At 38.1% G+C, this 21,899-nt stretch overlaps 1 protein-coding gene, 1 non-coding gene and 1 pseudogene across 4 annotated transcripts in view; 1 reads left to right on the forward strand and 2 right to left on the reverse strand.

The window, feature by feature from the left end:
• Positions 1-21,899, reverse strand: part of VPS8 (VPS8 subunit of CORVET complex) — a 238,633-nt gene that overhangs the window by 83,273 nt on the left and 133,461 nt on the right. For all 3 annotated transcript variants that reach the window (XM_029939720.1, XM_029939718.1, XM_029939719.1), the window contains 3 exons: positions 19,060-19,149; positions 15,596-15,642; positions 33-180 (listed from right to left, as the gene is read on the reverse strand). In XM_029939720.1, coding sequence (XP_029795580.1) covers positions 33-180; positions 15,596-15,642; positions 19,060-19,149 — 285 coding nt within the window. The remainder of the gene's footprint in view (positions 1-32; positions 181-15,595; positions 15,643-19,059; positions 19,150-21,899) is intronic.
• On the reverse strand, positions 6,825-6,931 carry LOC115293011. The gene has a single exon (XR_003909284.1). It is a non-coding gene; the product is annotated as a U6 spliceosomal RNA (small nuclear RNA).
• Positions 8,751-9,525, forward strand: LOC115291935 (annotated as a pseudogene).

Genomic DNA, 21,899 nt, shown 5'->3' on the forward strand with positions numbered 1-21,899 from the left:
TACTCGTGTCCGCTCCGCATTCCTGGTCTTACCTGGATGGTTTCTTCCAGGCGGTAGCACTCGAGGACCTGCAGCGTCTCTATAACCTGGTTTGGGTCGAACTGACACAACAGCTCAATGAACTGCTCCGTAACAGAGGGAGACACCTGTAGCGACTCCTGATTTACATGAATACCTTCCCTGAAAACATAAGTAGCAAGAGAGTGGAATTATTTCATCACATCTATCATTAAGGTTACAGGTAAAAAGTATGTCAACCTTAAAAGCAAGACTCCCTTCTGGTGAGAAAAATCATGAATTAAAAGTCTCGCTTTTACTTAGGGTATTAGGGTGAACTGGGTATTATATCAGACAGTCTAAATCACAACAGTTCTCAGTTTACAGTGAATATTTAAGGAAATAATATTCAGAGAAAGCTCCTCTAAATAAATACCAAAGTTGTACTGCTGCTCTAGAAGAAACAAAAATTAACCAATGATCCATGAGTAACTCTGTATATTAAACCATCTTTCGGTTTTAACAACTGGCCCTACTATACTTCCCTCGTAGCACCCATCACATCATGTTGTAACTAGTTCTTTATCTTTCTTATCTAAAGACTGTAAACTCTTTGAGGATAGGTACCAGGTATCTTCTCACTAACAAATTTTAAAAGCCTGCAACAGTGCCCTGCATGTTATAAGGGCTAATGATTTATGTGCTGCTAAAACAAATTTATAAAGTGGGTCGAAAGTAGGATACACGATATTCATGTGTTCATATATTTTGTATGTCAGCTAGTCACCAAAGCCCACTATTCAGAATACAAAAAGCTAGAGATACTGGGGCTCCGTCAGTAAAGCATGCAACTCTGTAGCTCAAGGTCATGAGTTCAACCCTCAGGTTGGATACAGAGCTTTCTCAAAAAAAAAAAAAAGGCTAGAGAAATAAAGAATTAGTTTTATCACAGTGGCCACTCAATTACTGTAGACCAAAAGAACTATTTAGAAAATCAACTACTGCTCATTACAGACCTACAAAATCATCTTTAAAAGAAGTCAGTTCCTTCTGAGAGCCCTGTCTTCTCTTCACCTCAACTAAAGCTCCTTATATAAAGATTGGAATAGGGTTAATAAGATACAAAAATGCTTGAGAAACTAGCTTTCTGAAGAAACATTAAGGCAGATGGTTTAAAGCAACATCTCCCAGCTTTTCTCCCATCATGAACACAGAGAAGGATGGTACCTGTATGGCTCATCAGAGCAAAGTAAAACTGATCACAGGGGACTATGGGGACCCCAAGAGCCACCCCAAGAGCTGAGGGAGATGGGTCTCTAGGCACACCTGTAACCCATGTGCAGCACACCAAAAGTCACAGGTGGGAACCTCTGGACTCCAAAGAGAACAATTTGAGGTTATAAATGTCCCATAAATGATGGTAAATACTCCTCCTATTTTTACCAGTAAGAGACTTCAGTTACAGAGAGAGGAATTATATTTAGACAAAGGAAATCTTTCCTACATTAAGAGCTTTGTGACACTCAGTCCCTACCAGAGGTTGACTGATGAACTCATTAATTAAGCTCTGCTGCTTGGGACTGTCAATACTTGCTGATGAGCTAATTCAGTGTGTCCTCATATTGGCTGTAAGTCTCTAAGATTGAATTTCATTTCATTATTTCACAGCTGCCTTTAATGCAGGATTTAGGTAAGTAACTAGTTATTCCCAAAGTATAGCATCACCTTAGTTCTTCCTATGTAACTTGAAAAATATCGTTTTAAGTGTCTAGGTATCAACTACACTATAAACTCTGAGAGTAAAGACTGCTACATTCAATGTCTCCCAGCATTCATATGGACTTGGCACATAATAAATAAGCACTTGGTAAATGTACACTGAATTGAACTGAACTGGCAATAATGTACTGGACTGCCTTCAAAAACGGGGAACCAAATACAGGATAGAGGGGTGCAAATGATAGGACTAGGGCTATGAAGTCAGATTCAGCTATGAATGAATCCTGTCAGAAAGTTCTATATGGACAAAATATAAAATGAACATGATAATCATAGGGGAATGATGGTTCTTTATTTATGTAGGATCAAGGTTTTGTTTCAATAGAATATGTTCATGTAAAAGAAAAGGGGAATGCTAATCAATGACCCTTAACATTAAGGTGAACTGGTGTACTTCTCAGCTGTTTATGCCATATTGTAGGTAGTGTTAATATTTTATCTACATCAGACTTCTGTTACTATGTCTTATAAATGCAAGACTATGGAGCAAATTAAGACTAGACATAAGCATCTGCCAATAAATCCCAGTATTTAATTCTCTCCAGAACACATATTGACAAAACTCTTTACAAGTACTGAAGATGTGAATATGCATCAAACCAAGCAAATCACTCAGATGAATAGATTTTGATGCATTCGTTTGTGAGGAAAATAATATGCCTGCTGGGAAATGATCAGGCAACATCAACATAATGAGAACTTTAATAAATAAACTAACATGAATGCATTTACACCCATTTCTGACTGCTGCTTATCAGTCTTGCACATTAATACAATTTGTTATATCCATTCCTCAAAGCTACTTCTGTTACTCTTCTATTAGCTCTCTGCTTTGCCACTGTTAACTTTAATGTATTAAAATTATATGTTTTAAACCTAAAGCTTATCTAATCTTTTTGGAATTTCTATTTTAATAACAGCAATGACATTTAAGATATAAACATTTAAGTATATATAAAAGGTATATTTTTACAAGGCACACACTAGACTTCTCTGATCATTCTTTCTATTTCAAGTTTTTACTTAAATTCTAGTTAACATATATCATATTATTGGTTTCAGGAGTAGAATTAGAGATTCGTCACTTACATATATCACCCAGTGCTCATCCCCGCAAGTGCCCTACTTTATGCCCATCTCCCTCCATCAACTGTCAGTTTGTTCTCTATAGTTAAGAGTCTCTTATGGCTTGCTTCCCTCTCTCTTTTTTCCCCCTTCCCTTATGTTCATCTGTTCTGTTTCTTAAATCCCACATATGAGTGAAATCATATGGTATTTGTCTTTCTCTGACTTATTTTGCTTAGCATATACACTCTAGCTCCATCTACATCACTGCAAATGGCAAAATTTCATTCTTTTTGATGGCTGAGTAATATTCCATTGTGTGTATATACCATATCTTCTTTATCCATTCATCAGTCATTGGACATTTGGGATCTTTCCATAGTTTGGCATTTGTTGATAGTGCTACTATAAGCATCGGGGTGCATGTGCCTATTTGAATCAGTATTTTTGTAGCCTATGAGTAAACACCTAGTAGTGTAATTGCTGGGTTACAGGGAAGCTCCAGTTTTAACTTTTTGAGGAACCTCCATACTGTTCTCCTGAGTGACTACAGCAGTTTGCCTTCCCACCACCAGTACAAGAGGGCTCCCTTTTCCATCTCCTTCCCAACATCCATTGCTTCCTGTGTTGCTTTAAAAGAGAGTATGTATATGCCTTGTGAAGTACATGCACACCAACCATACCCAGAAATTCAGGCTGGGGAAAACAGTCACACTTACTCAGATTGTGAAAATAATTTAAAATTATGCTCTTGGACATTTGGCTATCTCTGGGAAGAATAAACTATGTTTCACTTTCAATAAATGACATCATTAAAATGACTCAAATTAAATTCTGATAAAACTATTTGACAAGGAAAATAAATGTTGCAGGAAGAAAGTTCACAATTTAGGGCCACCTCAGCTTAGCCTAAATCCTGACTGCTTGAATTCTCTGCTCATCCCCATATAACCAGTCCTTAGAGGTGGTGGTGTATTGTTGACTGCTTGGTACCTTTTAGACTGAAAACTCAAACACATCGTTCACAACACACAAGAGTAAAGACAATTATTTTCCATGGAGTTTTCATTCTAATCAAGTTGTTTTACAAAGTTGTTACGCTGAGCTTCTAGCTTTCCATTTTACATTCCGGGTTTAAAATGCCACAATCTAATCCCACGTCCTTGAACAAAACATAAGTGAATGTGCCAACTGGCCTAAAAAACACTTTATAGGCACTATTATAGGCAGCAGAGACAATATCTACAAAAAATGTATGGAATTGTAACAACAGCAACATCCCACAAACCGGACAGGAGACTGGCTTAGGTTGAAACCCGTCCTGCTGCAAGAAGAACACAGCTGTGTGGCTCTCCGTGACGGCTCTCTAAGTCGGGCAGGGCGACAGCACCCCTCATACAGAGCACCACACTCCCTTATCAGCCTTCATGAGGCACAGACCAAAGCAGACAAGGGCACGGCTCTGTCTAACGGCAAAGATTCTGCCATATCAAATCAACGTAACAGCAGATGTAATTTAGGTCTTCAGGGGACTTGTTCACTCTCCATTTCCCTAGTCTGATGCTTGCGTCAAAAATGTCCTCCCCAAATCTTAACAGAATTTTTGTTATCTCTCTGATATTCACAAAAGAGAAAGTGTATTGTTTTGAATGTTCTCCTGCATAAAGAGGAAAAATGGCTTTCATAAACTAACAGAAATAAGAGCCTAATGATTTTCATAGAAAAATAATTTGGTTTCATAACCTTATCAAGTATAAAGTGATATATGCCTGGGGATGCCTGGGTGGCTCAGTCAGCTGAGTGCCTGACTCTTGATTTTGGTTCAGGTCATGATCTCGCGGCTTGTGGGAACGAGCCCCCTGTCAGGTTCTGTACTGACCATGTGGAACATGCTTGGCAGTCTCTCCCTTTTTCTGCTCCTTCCCCACTTATATACTCTCTCTCCCAAAATAAACATTAAAAAAAATAAAGTGTATCTGGATCATTCCAATGTTGTACAGACTTCAGTTAAATCTCACAGGGTAAGCTAAAACAACTTTTCCAAAATACCACTATTAAAAATGGTAATATGAAGAATGCTGAGGTTATTTGTAAGGTGTACTTTCTTTCTACTGCAAAGCTCTCCCTAACCCTAAAATCTGCCAGTGATCCCACTAGCAAGAATTGTGTTAATATGGCCTAATTCAAAGAAAGACTGGAAAGGTGCAGGTCTTATTATGCTGCTACCTCAGCATAATTCCTAAACTGGGACATTTTTAGGTCTGAGACACCTCATGCCTTTCGCTCCTCAAAGTGACAGATGGAACTGGAGAGACAAAAGAGATACAGTTCTGTGAACCTACTGCAGAGACATCCTTTCAACAGTTTTCAGAAGTAGTTTTTGAACTGGTGCTGGGTCAGACTACATATATCTAATATGATATCCACATATAATTCTGAACGTATAAGAACAAAGACATTAACTTTCTGGTCTGGCATGTAAAGAGCTTGAAAGTTAACACCTCCTTCCTCACAGGAAAAATGCTGAGCAAACAGAAAATCAACAACTCTTCTTCCGTGTACCTGAGGGCTGAGGTCATGGGGCCAGCTGCCACTCCTGAGTTAGAGAGCAACAGACAGGTGGGTGTGAATGATCACAGGCTACTGCAGCAGAAGTCACCACTGCTGGAGCTGGTCCTGACCAGGGTAGGAAAATGTCAATCCTAAATGACAAAATGTCGGAGATTCGGTGTGGACAAACTGAAGAATGAAATATTCTAGGGGCCAAATTTTGCAGGGAGCTTCCCCTACTTTCATGAATTTTATCTCGAGGAGCCACCAGCTGGAGAAAAAGCCAGTCATGCTTCCAGTAGCAGAGAGGAGAAATGTGGCCGTTTAAAAATACTTCTTAGGGCATTCTGCTTTTCCTAACAAGGCCTGCTATGGACTCATTTATGTCCCCTGCAAATTCGTATGTTAAAGTCCTAACTCCCAGTATCTCATAATATGACCTTATTTGGAGTAGAACTTTGTAGATGTAGTTAGTTAAGTTAGGATGAAGTTACACTGGAATAGGGTGGACTCGTAATCTGACATAACCAGCGTCCTTAAAAGAAGGGGAAATTTTGACATAAACATACAGACAGGAAGAACGCATGTGAAAATGAAGGCTGAAATCAGGGTGATGCTTCCACAAGTTAAGGAATGACCAAGATTGCCAGCAAATCACCAGAAACTAGAGGAGGAACATGGAACAGACTTTCTCACAACCCTCCTAACACTTGACCTTGGACTTCTAGCTTCCACAACTGAGACAATAAATTTCTGTTGTTTAAGCCACATGGTTATAGTGCTTTGAGAAGGCAGCCCGTGCAAAGTGATACAACTGCCCTCAAGGGAAACTATTTAACCAGAGTCTAACCAAGCTGAAGGAAGAGAAATAACCATGTCCAGTCCTCTCCAGCCTTCCTGTCTCACTTAAAGGGGTTACTGAGAAGTACATGGGAGGGTCACTGTCAGAGACACAAGTCACCAAGAGGTAACACTAATCACAGGACTGAAGAACGCTTCCCCTCCACCACACCTCACCACTACATCAACAGGGCATGCCTATATAGTAACGGGGAAAAAGAACTGAAAGAACTTCACAGCTCAGACTTAAAAGAAACATCTCTAGGGAAATCCAAAGACAACCAGAAAAGAGAAAAACAAGGACACCGAAGTAACTTTCATCCTCAGACAACCATGGCTATAGCAAACAGTGAGCAAAGCCTTACACCTAGCCAGATAAACAGAAGACTTCACACCAAAGGCCTATTTGCCACAGTTCCTTTTATGCAGTACATCATCTCTAGCTTTCAATAAAAAGTTACAAAACAACCTAAAACACAACAACAACAAAAAAGACAGTTTGAAGAGATTCAGCAAACATCAGAACCAAACTCAAATATGCCAGAGATGTTGGATTTATTAGACGGAATTTTATTTATTTATTTATTTTTTTAAAAAATATGGAATGCTTCACAAATTTGCATGTCATCCTTGCGCAGGGGCCATGCTAATCTTCTCTGTATTGTTCCCATTTTAGTATATGTGCCGCAGAAGCGAGCACTAGATGAGATTTTAAAACTTAATGATCAATATGCTGGGGGCCCTTAATTAAAAAAAATGACAACATGTAAATACAGTTGGGTAAAGTAAGCAGAGAAATGTTAATTCTAAGAAAGGATCAAAAGAAAATGCTAGAAATGAAAATAACTCCACATAAAACAAAGAATGCCTCTGACGGTCTCATCCACAGCCTGGATAGAGCTGAGGAAAGAATCAGTGAGGGAGCTTTTTGGTGTGTCCATAACATGTCAATACAAATTCCCAAACTGAAATACAAAGAGAAAAGAAACTTGAGGGCAGGAGGACCCAGAACAGAATATCCAAAAACTGTGGCACAAATATAAAAGGGTAACACCATAAGGAGAAGAAAGAGAAAATGGGAAAGAAATATTTGCACAGCAATAATGACTGAGAATTTCCCCAAATTAACAACAGATATCCAACTACTGATTCAGGAACCTCAGAGAACACCGAAGAGGACAAACAGCAATACATAAGCATATTATATTCAAACTGCAGAAAATCACAGATGAAGAGAAAATCTTAAAAGAAGTTAGAGGGAAGGAAAACACTTTACCTACGGAGGGGTAAGGATAAGAATTGCACTACACTGCTCTCCATAAACCATGTAAACAAGAAGAGAGTTAAATGGTGGAAGAAAAAAAACCCTACCAATCTAGAATTTTGTATCCAGAAAAATTCTCTCTCAAAAGTGAAAGAGAAATACTTTCTGGGACAAACAAAAATTGTGAGCATATGTCATCAGTAGACTTGCCTTTCAAAAAATGTTAGCTCTTCAGAAGGATTAAAAATGATATAGGTCAAAAATCTGAATCTACATAAAGGGCATTTGAGAAGGAATAAATTAAGGTAAAAGAAATGTTTTGTTTTTCTTATTCTTAACTGATCTGACAGAAAACAATTTGTCCAAAAGAATAATAGTTACAATGTGTTCAGTGATTATAGTTTATGGGTAAGTGAATGACAGCAATGTTATAAGGGACAAAAGGAGGAATTAGGAATCCTGTTATAAGGTACTGATACTATGCATGAAGTACTATAGTGTTATCTGTTACTGGACTTGGATTAGTTATAAATATGCATTACCAATTGAAGGGCAACCACTAAAAAGAGGAAAAAAGAAATATAAACGATATACTAAAAGAGAAAATGCTCAGTCAAAACCAAAAGCAGAAAAGTAGAATAAAAAAAAAAGAAACAAAAAACAAGGGCAATGAAAGCAACAAATAAAAAATAGTAACAAATAGAAAAGAAAGGGTAGGATTACAAAAATCACACAGAACCCTAAAATGTGTCTTTTTCATTGAAAATAGAAAAAAAACCTCAGGTATTTGGAAAGACTTCTTTAAATCTACCTGAAGCAGTTTTTTTAAAACTTTAATATGTGGCACTTATATCTTAGTTTTGTTTCAAGAATTTTAAAAGCAAAGAGCAGACCCTTTATTATTATTAACATAAGCAAACCCATGGTGATAAAGAATATAGTGAACATCAAGCTCCCTGTCTACAGATCGGTCTACATCTGTGCATGTCCTTTTATCACTCAATCATACACACATTAGCGTGTGTGCAAACTTTTTAATGTTACATATTTTTCCAGTTTAGCATGAGTTTTACATTCACATTGCCATGTTTGCCAATTTGGTATTCAATTATGCTCATTTACCTTAATATTTACTTAGTCACCTCCCCATCTTCTTTTTTAAATAGCTTTTTCACTATGTAAATGCTAATACAGGTATCTTAATATTAACTAAATTTTTCTTTCATAGTATTTCCTTAAAATATTTTCCAAAATTGGAGGCGACATCAAGATGAAGCTGAACACCTCTTTCCCAGCTACTGGCTGCCAGAAACTCATTGAAGTGGACGATGAATGCAAACTTCGTACCTTTTATGAAAAGCGAATGGCCACAGAAGTCGCTGCTGATGCCTTAGGGGAAGAATGGAAGGGTTATGTGGTTCGAATCAGTGGTGGTAATGACAAACAAGGCTTCCCCATGAAGCAGGGTGTCTTGACCCATGGCCGTGTCCGCCTGTTGCTGAGTAAGGGGCATTCCTGGTACCGTCCACGGAGGACTGGAGAAAGAAAGCGCAAATCTGTCCGGGGTGGCATTGTGGATGCCAATCTCAGTGTTCTCAACTTGGTCATCGTCAAAAAAGGGGAGAAGGATATTCCTGGACTCACTGATACTACTGTGCCTCGTCGCCTGGGGCCCAAAAGAGCTAGCAGAATACGCAAGCTTTTCAACCTCTCAAAGGAAGATGATGTCCGCCAGTGTGTTGTGAGAAAGCCCCTAAACAAAGAAGGTAAAAAACCTCGAACCAAAGCACCCAAGATTCAGCGTCGTTACTCCACGCGTCCTCCAACACAAACGTCGGCGCGTTGCTTTGAAGCAGCAGCGCACAAAGAAAAACAAGGAAGAGGCTGCAGAATATGCTAAGCTTTTGGCCAAAAGAATGAAGGAGGCCAAAGAAAAACACCAAGAACAGATTGCAAAGAGACGGAGGCTATCTTCACTGAGAGCTTCTACCTCAAAGTCTGAGTCTAGTCAAAAATAAGCTTGTTGTAAGAGAAACAAATAAATAAGATCAGACATCAAAAAAAAAAATATTTTCCAAAATTGAAACACTGGATCAAAGTACATGTTAACTTTTAGAGCTCTTAATAACATATTAAATGATATATAGATATATACATATACACACACACATACATGGAGTACATATATTAAACTGCTCTCAAGAAAACAAAGGACTAAGGGAGGAATACATATGCAAAGGAAGTGCCTCATCTAATCAAACAGGTCAGTACTGGGGAGGAATAAAGGGGCAAAGAGAAATGGGATAAAGGAATAAAATGAAGCCAGACAGAAGGGCCATGAGGAGTTTGTGTTTTGCCTTGGATAACGGGAAAGGAAAGAGCTTTGAGAAGAACTTTGCCTGTCTGAAACACAAGAATTAGAAAGGCTGGCTAGGAGGCCAGCAGGAAGGATCAGAAGAGACATACTGTGTGCCTGAACCAGGGCAGTGGGCGACAGAACAGAGGGCCTCCGTACATATAGGAGCTATCCAAGAGGGAGAGGCCATGACTGGTTGTGTGTGGTATGGCTAAGGCAGAGCGGAGTAGGTAAAGCAAAGTGAAGAATCCATCATCACTCTCAAAATTTTATTTAAGACACTTAAACATCACTGCCTGCTTACTTGTCTATTTCCTTCATTAGAATGTAAATGGTCAAGGCAGGGCCCCATTTTATCCACTATTTTTTCTTCCATGCCCGTCAGTGTGCTTAGCATGCTGTAGTTACTTAGTAAATTGTTAAATGAACTAAATGGATGGATAAGGCCATTTGCTAGGAGAGAAAATTAAAAAAAAGAAACAGGTTTGGATTGAGAAAAAGGGAGTATTAATTGTGAGCCATTTCAACCTCTAGCTCAGTACTTAGTAGACAGCAATTTCATTACAAAGAAGTACTGATCACAGGAATAAAGAAACAAATGCATGCAGGCTGTTTTCTTTCTTTCTTTCCTTCTTTCTCTCTTTCTTTCTCATTTCCTTCCTCCCTCTCTCCCTCTATATCTAACTACCTAGATATCTGAGAAAGTCTGGAGATTAGGAAATGATTCTGAAAAGGAAATGATTAGGATTTAAAAGATTTAATCTGAGCTCTGGCAAAGTAAAAATCAAAGATACTGAAGGGTGCAGAACAAGTTTCCTCAAAATGTGCCACGCTGGCATATGCACTGCTCCTAGATGATGGCAATCAAGACCCTGTGAGCTCAAGAGAAACTTTTGCCCCTCCATTAACTGATGTGAAAATGTTGGGACTTGGAGCCAATGGTCGAGAAAGAATTCCTGAGGTGTCTTTGGGGCATAAAGGATGGTTTTATTAAAGAACAGGACCTATGGACAGAAAAAGCTGCACTGGGCTGTGAGGGAGGGCTGATTATACACTTTCAAATTGGGAGGGGGTTAGGGATAGCCTAAGTCTCTAAGGAATTTGGAAGCAAGGTTTCCAGGACCTGAAGGGCTAGCTGTTGTTAGGAAAGGTCATTTACTAGTGTCTAGTAAAACCTCAGTCATGAGACCCTTTGAATGTATCAGTGGGCCATATGCTTGGAGGATGACTGCTAACATCTATCTGTTGGGAGGAGGGACAGGTAGAGATAAAGAAAGTTTCCAAAGGAATTTCTACTTGTTAAAGGAGACTTATAGGATCCTGAAGATTGGGTTAATATTAGGATAAGGTTGCCTTTTGCCCTTAGCAAAATATTAACACTGAGGCAGTTGAGTTCCTAGAGGAAGGTCACTCTGCCTGTCTCAAGGATTTGTCAATGGGCTCTAAGTTGTAAGGAAATTCGTTTTTCTTTTGCCTTTGTTCTCCATATCCTAAACTATGTAAAAGAATGTAAGTTGAGAGTCTTTCCCAGAATAAGAGTTATTATCAGAGATAAATGTTATCTGAATTGACCCACCTGTATGGCAGAGCAAATACCTAAAGACCTGACATCTTCTCTTCTTGCCCTGTGAACTGTCCTCCTCCCCTCTGAAGCCCAGACCTCATCCCATTCCTTAGCTCAGGATGGCATATAGAGCTCACTTTACCTTTCTGCCTTTGAAACTCTCATGTATGTGGGGTTTCTATACATATGAAATTAAATTTGACTCTCGTGTTCATCTGTCTCATTTCACTTTGATTCTCTATCTAGCCAGAAGAACCTTTGAAGAATAGAGAAAAATTTACCCTAACAATATGATAACTGGTAGTATGTCCAGCCAAGGTGATGGGCACTCAGTGAAGAAGAAATGAATTTTCCTATGTCAAAGTTCATGAACATTATGTTCTAATATTTTATTTTGAAATATGCTATTTCAACACTGAGGGTCAACATCTTTTTTTTTTTAAGTTTTTATTTATTTTGAGAGACAGAGCATTAGCAGGGGAGGGGTATAGACAGACAGACAGACAGAATCTGAAGCAGGTTCTAGGCTCTGAGCTGTCAGCACAGAGGCTGACAAGGGGGTCTAACTCATGAACCATGAGATCATGACCTGAGCTGAAGTCAAACAATTAGCTGACGGAGCCACCCAGGCGCCAAGAGAGTCAACATCTTAAAATGTCCCCTCAAAATTATCCACAGAAACACTGACAGGTTCAACTTGAATTCAATGTATAACCATTTCCATAATCTATGTTCTGCTCCTTGGCAAAGCTACTCATTTTATTAGCAATGCTCAATTTTTACTTTATTTTGATTAAATCTTAGAAATGCAATATGACTTTTATGTGTTTTTTATTTCCTACAAGAAAATCATACCATATATTTCAGAGGCCTCCAGGACATGGTTAACAATGGCTAAACTGACATTACCAAGAGAAGTGTACTGAGGAAAATATTGTGAATATAAATATACTCGCACATTTTCTTTACTCCTTATGCAAGCTCATAGCCTCACAAAACCCATCAGTGTCCTTTTGTATTATCCTTCAAGCATTCCTACCACACAAAAGTCCTACATCTGGATGTAAATATATCAGAACTCCTGGGAGAATTCTCGGCAAGCAAGAGGGCACACAGTGAGTGGGGGCGGGGTGGGCTTTATGTAGCAGCTGTCCCAAAGAAGGGAATTGGAAGAGAATGCAAATCCTTTCTCTCCCAAGCTGTTGGCCTCACTTCAGGCAAGTAATTTGCTCCAGTAGGATTAGCTCCCCCACCAAAAACTATCTAATCTTTCTATGTACAGATGCCACCAATATCTTTATAGGTCAATTAATTCTACGGAGGACATTAGTTACATAGCAAAGATAACATAAAGAAATTGAATAAAGACAAGAGAGAAATATACTTAAGAATTCAATTAGATGATTTATCCCTTTAAAAATGCTGACAAAATAGAAATCTACCCCCTCATAAACAACTCAATGAATACTCAAAAATGTTAAATCAAATATGCACAAATATGCATATATTTAAACACACACATACACACACACATGAATGAGGAGACTACTAACCCAGGTTTTGGGGGCAAAAGTAAAAACAAGCAATATTCTGACATCATCCACACACACACACACACACACACACACACACACACACAGTCTCCATCTGAAAATGACTGTTTTCTTTCATTTTCCTTCCTTGCCAGAATGCTGCTAAAAGAGCTTCATGGGTGATGAAGGGAGAACCTGGCTATTAAAAAAAAGTCTGTTGCTTAAAAACAGAAAGGGAAAAATCAAAGGCAAAAACAGTCTCCACTGTCTGCCAGTGAAAACTGCCAGGCAGGGCCAGTCTCCCTCTGTTTGATGCTCTTTTTTCCTCTAAGTATTTTTTCCACACTCCCTTGTTTCCCAGAATGCTTCAAGACCCTAACCCCCCACTTTGGTTTTCAGGTTAGTCAATACGCATACTTATGTAAAAAGGCTAAAATTGATGGACAATCAATCATTCGGAGTAATGATTGTATTGATATTTATATTACCTAATAATATTATTTTTTATTTAAAAAAAGTAAGATTTGGTCAATATCACCTTCTATATTTTATTACATGTGATAAAAAGGTCAGGCTCCAAGCTGAACTTCCTCTGTCCTCCTAGCTTGAGTCTCCCCAGGTAGGATGGTTGGGGGAAAAGGACTCAATCAAATAAATTATGTTCAGGGAAGAGGCCCCATGGGCTAGAACAGATCTGACAGAAGAGAGGAACACAAGGAAACATGCCATGGGAAAAGGAATGCACAGGCCCCAAAGAAAGGTCTGCAACTGGGTGCCTCCTTCCTTGGCCTGCCCAGAACTCCTACCTCTCTCTCACATCTCTGTCCCCAGCTCCCCGCATCCTTTTCCCCACCAACCCCCAACTCTGATCTAAGATGTTTTTATCAGTTAATTCTAGAAGTGGACTTGGGCCCATATTGGCTCTGAGGGAAAGCCAAATGATTAAGAGAAATTAAAAAAAAAAAAGGTATCTAACCTCAGTGATAGTTTGAGAACAGGGAATTAAAATATAGATAATTTGATGTCCATCAACTGATGAATGGAAAAAGATGTTTATGTAAAAAATAGAATATTGCTAGGCAACCAAAAATAATGAAATCTTGCCATTTGCAACAACGTGGATGGAACAAGAGTGTATTATGATAAGCAAAGTAAGTCCGTCAGAGAAAGGTAAATACCATATGATTTCACTCCTATGTCTCATAAGTGGAATTTAAGAAACCATAGATAAAGGTGAAAGGAAGGAAAGGTAAGATAAAAATAGGGAGGGAGGCAAAGCATAAGAGACTCTTAAATACAGAGAACAAACTGAGGGCTGCTGGTGGGGAGCTGGGTGGGGGGATGTGCTACATGGGTGATGAGCATTAAGGAGGGCATCACTGGGATTAGTGCTGGGTGCTGTATGGAAATGACGAATCACTAGGTTCCACTCCTGAAACCAGTACTCCTCTGTACATTAACTAACTTGAATTTAAGTTAAAAAAAACAGATAATTTGAAAATGTCTTGAATAGGGGTGCTGGGGTACACAGACTGGTTCTCTAAACATCTGTATATGCACATTTGGATGACTGAATTTAAATGCAGCATAGCGTGCTCTAGATTTAAATGACTGATATTTCAAAACTTAGTACAATCAACAAAACTATTGGCATTTTGTAAAATGTAAAAATAGCACAGAATACTAGAATAACCCAAACTGACATTAACACTAAAGCAAAGAACTTTTCAGGGACTAGTGTACGTTATAAGACAACATAAAAGTTTGTATGTCTCATGTGAAAGCTATGTCATACTGGAATGTATACGTATGCTGTGGAGGCTTAACTCTGGGTGTACATCAAAAATATCCCCACCCACAGAGATTCTGTGAGTTTGGGCCCAGATGTCTGTATTTTCACAAGTTTCTTAGGTGATTCTGACACATACTCCCATTTAAGACAGAGTGACTGTCTTAGAGGATGTTAAATATTACTCCACTCAACTCCCAATGTACTCCGCTTAGTCACAGCAAAATGTTAAGATCTCACACATAAAGCTGCTTTGCTTACAAATCCATTACTAATCTCATCATCTCCCTGGGTTAGGGTTTACGTTATGAGTACCACAACAGCACTTTAAAAAAAAATTAAACTTTGCTTCTCATACCACCATGTGAAGTTATTAAAAACTAACACTTCAAATGAAGATTTAAGAGGTACTAAATTCAGAGGTGAGCTGGGAACTAGGTGTTTACTTTGAAAGCAAAGCTATCACTCCACAGCAGCATGGAATAAAGAACAGGAAGGAATGAAGTCAAGAATAGAAAGGGGAAGCTAGATGGTCATCAGATTCCTCCTGAAACAGGTCTTCACGGCACTGCTTCATGATTTTTCTTTCTTTCTTTCTTTCTTTCCTTTCTTTCTTTCTTTTTTTTACAGTGATAAGAACTCACGCTCATGTTTGAACAGAAAAAAGTACTCCCTCAAGATATAATCTATATTCATCGTGTACTTTGTATAATCTATGAAACTGTTAATCAAACTAGCACTAAGAATCGAAAGCTGATTATACTATGTGGATACCATAGGCCAGTTTCTTAACCTCAATTTCTTTCTTTTGATTTTTCATCTATGTATTATAAAAAAAAACTTAAATTTATTAACATACCTTGGGTCAAGAAGACTCCTCAAAAATTTGAAAAGCAAAACCTGGTTCTGAATGGAGAAACAATTAAAAATACAATTAAATGTTAAAGAACGTATCTTCAACCTATGCCATGGTAAAGAATGACTCCAGAAAATCTCTTAAAGTGCACATATTTCCATCAAGTCCTCGGTACAGATCTAAGAAATTCTAAAGACTCATTTGGAGGTCATTTCCTTTCAGTAACTCAAATAAATCATTGTCACACATCTCATTTTGAGTGCAGAAGAAACACAAATACCTTGTTATTGCCAAAAGAAAAAAGTGTCCTCTACTAAGATACACCCACAGGCAGTTCTCAGCACAAGGACCCTGAGACTGGCTGGTGCTCTGAACTACTCTGCTGATACTGGGCTCTAGCTACACTGATGGGTTCATACTGCCTCACCTGGGCTTCCTGGTGATAATGGCCTATGGTGAAATAGTTAACCTAAGTAGGATGGGAGTTTGAGGCCCAAACAGCAACCACCACCAAAAAAAAAAGTCATTAACTCCCCAATGCAATCAACTACAGAAGAGATGGCAAACTGCAACATGTTAGCAGTTAATATGCCATAAAATCTGGGCTCCATTTCTTCCACTTAGTAACTATGTGACTTTGTGTAATTCTCTTAGCAATTCTGTTTACTTACGTGAAAAAAGAGAATGACAGTATCTTCTCTGCCCTCTGCACAGGGTATAGGTGAGAATTAAATGAGACACACCTTAAAATACACTATGGAAGGGTGTGAGTGGCTCATTCAGGTGAGCATCTGACTCTTGATTTTGGCTCAGGTCATGATCCCATGGTTGTGGGATCAAGTGGTCAAAATCCCAGGATCATGGGATCGAGCTCCTCGTTGGGCTCTGCACTGAGCATAGAGCCTGTTTAGATTCTCTCTTTCTCTCCCTGTGCCCCTGTTCCCTGCTCACATGCTCTCTCTCTCTCGAAAAAAAAAATAATAAATAAAATAAATGAATGAATATAATGTTTTTAAGTTCTTAGGAAAGCTAAGCAAAAATTATTATAACTTAAGTTTTTCTTTTTGATATACTCACACTTCACATATACAAAGCAGGGGACTCTCAAAACTAGAAAGGATCAATGTAATTTACAATATGACATTCAAAATATATTTATCAGCCTTTGACTTTCTATCTTTTCACTAGTCTGTAATTTTGTTTCATTTTTATACGACTTTCCTTCTGGTTATAACTTAATACTCTGGCTTTTTCTTTCACCTCAAGAATTCTGAAAACGATTGGTCAGAAGCATATATCTTGTAATCAAGAGTAAAGGTACTTTATAAAATCTGTGTGGGATTCTTTCATATTCAGTAAAGCTCTGCAGTAAAATACTTCATTTCTTTAAAAGTAATGTGTAAGACTCCACAGTCCACAATCAAATAACTACCCTTTTTAAAAATCTATGACACTCCAGCTTTTATAGGTTTATCTGATGAGTGACATTATATTCATTTACTTGGCCTCTCTGCCTCTAAGTATCTTTAGAGACTAAGGGGAGTAGAAAAGTCCTGCACTGGATAACCTTACATTTTAAATGACAGTAACAACACTCAAGGTCAGGAGGTATATCAGAAAGTGCTGACTTTAAAGGAAGGGTGCCCCATGGGGTGGGAAGTTTTCGCAGGGGTGTCCTCCTGTCCCCATCACTAGCATGGACAGGAGGACTCTCCACGCACTTCCTCAGTAACTTGGGCAATGTTCTCTACCTCATTCAAGTCCAACTATTCTGCAATTGTCTTTTGGCTTCTCTGTCCTCTTCCTTCAGCACAGGAATCAGATATATGTTTTTTCCTCAGCACTTAACAGTGTTTTTAGTTCACAGCAGGCACATAATATTTATTGAATTCATGGATGTGTCTTTATCTTGAGTTAATGGACCTCATTATGCTGGGCACCCAAGCCTGATGTCTGGGAGTCACTTTAACCTCTCCTATCACTTTCAGTTCATTTCTAACCCTACATGTCTTACTTCGCAAACACATCCCGAACCCATCCACACCACTGTCACTGACTTAGCTGTCCTCCTTGCCATCTTTTGCCAAGAACTTTCAGTTTCTAATTGGTCTACGAGGTCTCTGTCCTCCATCCTCTCTTTGCCAGTCTGTTCCATACACTACCAAGTTGATTTTCTATAAAATCAATCTAATGATGTCCTTCTTTTGCTGAAAAATAGTAATTCTCCAGGACACAGAAGATACAGTATCATTTCTTAGCACCACACATAAGGTTGTTCAGGAGCGGAGCCCAAACTCTATTTTCTAGCCTCTATACTTGTAACTCCTCCCACCAACAGACTTTTTCTGGCCTAACCTAATGCTCCTCCAGGCATCATCTCCAGCATGTCATACTTCACGCAGACCTGGCCACTCTCTGGATATGCATGTTGCCTCATGCCTTCAAGTTTTAACATTCCCGGAACCTTCTATCAAGAAAGTGCTTCCTAATTCTCTGCCGAGAAAACTAATGCCAGTCACTCAAGAACCAGCCCAGGCATTTCTGGGGGCTCTTGTCTGACCTTACAGTTTGTGGTCTCCTAATACTCCTCTTGCTCCTATAGTGTTTTGTCCCTGTGTCTGGGTGTAGCACTTATAACCTTGCACTGTCGTTATATTAGTGCTTCTTTCCCCACAGGAAAACTTAAAAGACTGTATTCTTGTTCGCCACCCAAGGCCTACCACACTGTGGTACATTGTGGGGCCACAATAAGTGTACAAGTTAATAAATTCCACTTTGTCTCTCATGCCAGCTGCCCCCTCCATCCCCCCACTAATTGCCTTGGTTCTCATCTTGCATAGTTACCCCCTCCTACAATCACTGCCACTTGGGGACTCTGGGTCATGCTTTATGTTGCTGTCATTGTCCTGTGCTCTACCTCTATCACTCGTGGCCATAATAACAATGAAGAAAACCCACTACTAGCACGGCAACGATAGTCACAAGAAGAATGGTAAGTCCACTAAATAGCATTTCAAACTGAGCATCTCCATATTTGGCATTAATAGAACTATAATAAAGATTTTCCAAGAAAAATTCTAAATAGTCAGCATTAACCCAATTTGAGAATGACAAGTCTGAATGAATAATAAATAACATCAACCTCAAAGAGAATATAGCTATAGTTCTTATAGCAAAAAAAAGCAGCGGAGGCGGAAGGGGAGGAATCTTCTGTGGATTACAAATTCTAGAGTAAGTATAGGGTATAGTTCTGTTTCTGTGATGTTAGTATTTAATATGCAGAAGGATGAACTCCCTCATTTCCAGATGTAGAGATCACGAAATTGCTCCCAAATACACAGTGCAGAAATTGCTTAAATGGCAACTATCTATTGAAGAAATTACTACAATCAAAAGCTCATTGGTGGATATTCAGTAATTGTCTATCTACTAGATGTTTCTTCCCAACATATTTTTGCAATATTTACCTGAAGTTTTTTAATGACTGTTTCAATCTGTTCAGAAAAGTGAGTAGCAACCAGCTCTGCAGCTTTACAGGGCTTCAGGGAGACAAGCTCCTAAAGTGAAAGAGAAAAAGAAAATGATCTTTAATGTTAAGTTTCAATAGAATTTCCATAGATGTGAAGCATGATTACTGACCTCAGTATTTTCAAGAGCTTCTACACTGCACTTCAGAAGACCTCACTATAAGGTCTTAATTTAATGGCACATTGCAAATGAACAAAATTAGAAATATTAGAAATCAGAAATATGCCAAAATTAGATTTTGATATAAAAGGTAATTCAGAATGCTTAGAAAATGAAAACAGTAAAACTCTGGATTTAAGCCTTGATATCTACAGGAAGAACAGAAGGAACAAAAGCTTTCCCAAATTTCTTGTTGGTGAATTTCACCCTGGAGCTTAAAGTAATAACTTGAAGCAATGAAAAAAAAAATAAAAGAGTATATTTGCAAATTTTCTAGCTATGAATTTGACTTCTGATGCTGGTGGACTGTGTGGACTGTGAAACCAGGAGTATCTTAAAACAATGTAAGATCACAAGTCCCCTCCTTGAACTTTCCTAGACATTACTGGCTACTTACCTTTCTGAAACTCTCTTCTAACTTGGTTTCCGTAACCTACTCATCTACCACTGCAACTGCATGTTTACATTGCTACAATGCAAAGACAACTACAGATCAATATGATATACTGTCAAGTAAAAATCAGGCAAGTTATTATGACTGCTGAAACAGTTAACAATTAGAAAAAATCCACATTGACTTTTAGCTACTAAAGTCATTGAATGAATACTCAAAAATGTTTCCATATGGAAAACTCCAGGCCCACACAGCTTCACTGGTGAGTTCGAGCAACTATTAAAAAAAGAAATAAGGGGCGCCTGGGTGGTTCCATTGGTTGAGCGTCTGGCTTCAGCTCAGGTCATGATCTCATGGTTTGTGGGTTCGAGCCCTGCATCGGGCTCTCTGCTGACAGCTGGCTCTGAGCCTGTAGCCTGCTTCAGATTCTGTGTGTCTCTCTCTCTCTCTGACCCTCCCCTGCTCGCACTTTCAAAAATAAATAACAAAAAAAATTTTTTAAAGAAATAATTTCTAATGTTAATTAACCTCTTAAAGAGAATAGGAAAAATAAAAACTTCAGCTCATTTTATAATACTAGCAAAATTTTTGATACCTAAACCCAATAAGAAAGGAGAACTACAGATCAGTCTTAATCATGAACATTGATATAAACATCCTAAATAAAAACAAAATCCAATAATATTTAAAAGGAAAAAGATCAGGGTCAAGTTGCATTTATCCACAGAACTCAAGTCTGGTTTAATATCAGTAAGATTTACCATAAATATAGAATAAGAAAGAAAAAGTGAAAAATTCTTTCATGAAAAAAATGTTAGCATACCAGAAATAAAAGACTTCCATAAAGAAATAAAATAATACAGAGTCTGACACAGTATACTTAAAACCTGGGAAGGAAAGGACTAAAGAATGGGTTCAAACATAAGAGATCATCACCTAATAGAGACTGCTATATGCATAAGATATGATATACAAGCCTAAGGTAACTACAAATCAAAAACCAATAACAGATATGCAAAAAATAAAGAACAAGGTATCCAAGCATATCACTTCACAAAGGTGACAAACCGTGAAAGAAGAAAGGAACAGAGAAAACCTACAAAAACAGCCATAAGTAACAAATAACAGTACATAAATACCTATCAATAAGTACTGTGAATGCAAATGGATTAGATGCTCCAATCAAAAGACACAGGATGACAGAATGGATAAAAAACAAGACCCATCTATATGCTGCCTATAAGAGATTCATTTCAGACGTAAAGACACATGCAGATTGAAAGTGAAGGGACAGAAAAGCACTTATTATGCAAATAAAAGTAAAACGAAAGCTGGGGTAGCAATATTTACATTGGACGAATTAGACTTTAAAACAAAGAGTGTTAACAAGAAACCAAAAAAAAAAAAAGACACTATATTATAACAGCAACAATCCAATAAGATACAAATAATTGTAAGTATTTATGCCTGCAACACGATAGCACCCAAATACATAAAGCAGTCAGTAACAAACAGAAACGAAGTAACTGACAGTGATGCAATGATAGGGGTTTTTCACACTGCACTTACATTAGTGGACAAGATCATCTAAACAGAAAATCAACAAAGAAATAGTAGCTTTGAATGCCAAGTTGGACCAGATGGATTTAACAGATATATTCAGAACATTCTATCCTAAAACAGCAGAACACACTGTTTTTTTCAGGTGTACATGAAACATTCTCCAGAATAGACCATGTGTAAGGCCACAAGGCTAAACAAACTCAAAAAGACTGAGATGCATCTTTTCCAACCACAATGTTATGAAACTAGAAGTCAACCAAAAGAAAGAATATGGAAAGACCACAAATACATGGAGTCAAATAACAAGTTACTAAACAATGAATGGGTCAACCAAGAAACTGAAGAGTAAATAAAAAAATATGGAAAATAAAAATGAAAACACAATGGTCCAAAAGCTTTGAGATGCAGCAAAAGCTCTTCTATGAGGGAAGTATATAACAATACAGTCCTACCTCAGGAACTAAGAAAAGTCTCAAATAAGCAACCTAACCTCATATCTAAGGAGCTAGAAAAAGAACAACAAAGAAAACCCAAAACAGTAGAAGGAAGGAAATAAAGATCAGAGCATAAATAAATGATACAGAAACTAAAAAAATAGAATTTTCACTATTTGCAGATGACATGGTACTATATATTATAGAAAACACTATGATTATACCAAAA

The sequence above is a fragment of the Suricata suricatta genome, chromosome 5 (assembly GCF_006229205.1).
Source record: "Suricata suricatta isolate VVHF042 chromosome 5, meerkat_22Aug2017_6uvM2_HiC, whole genome shotgun sequence".
NCBI lineage: Eukaryota > Metazoa > Chordata > Mammalia > Carnivora > Herpestidae > Suricata > Suricata suricatta.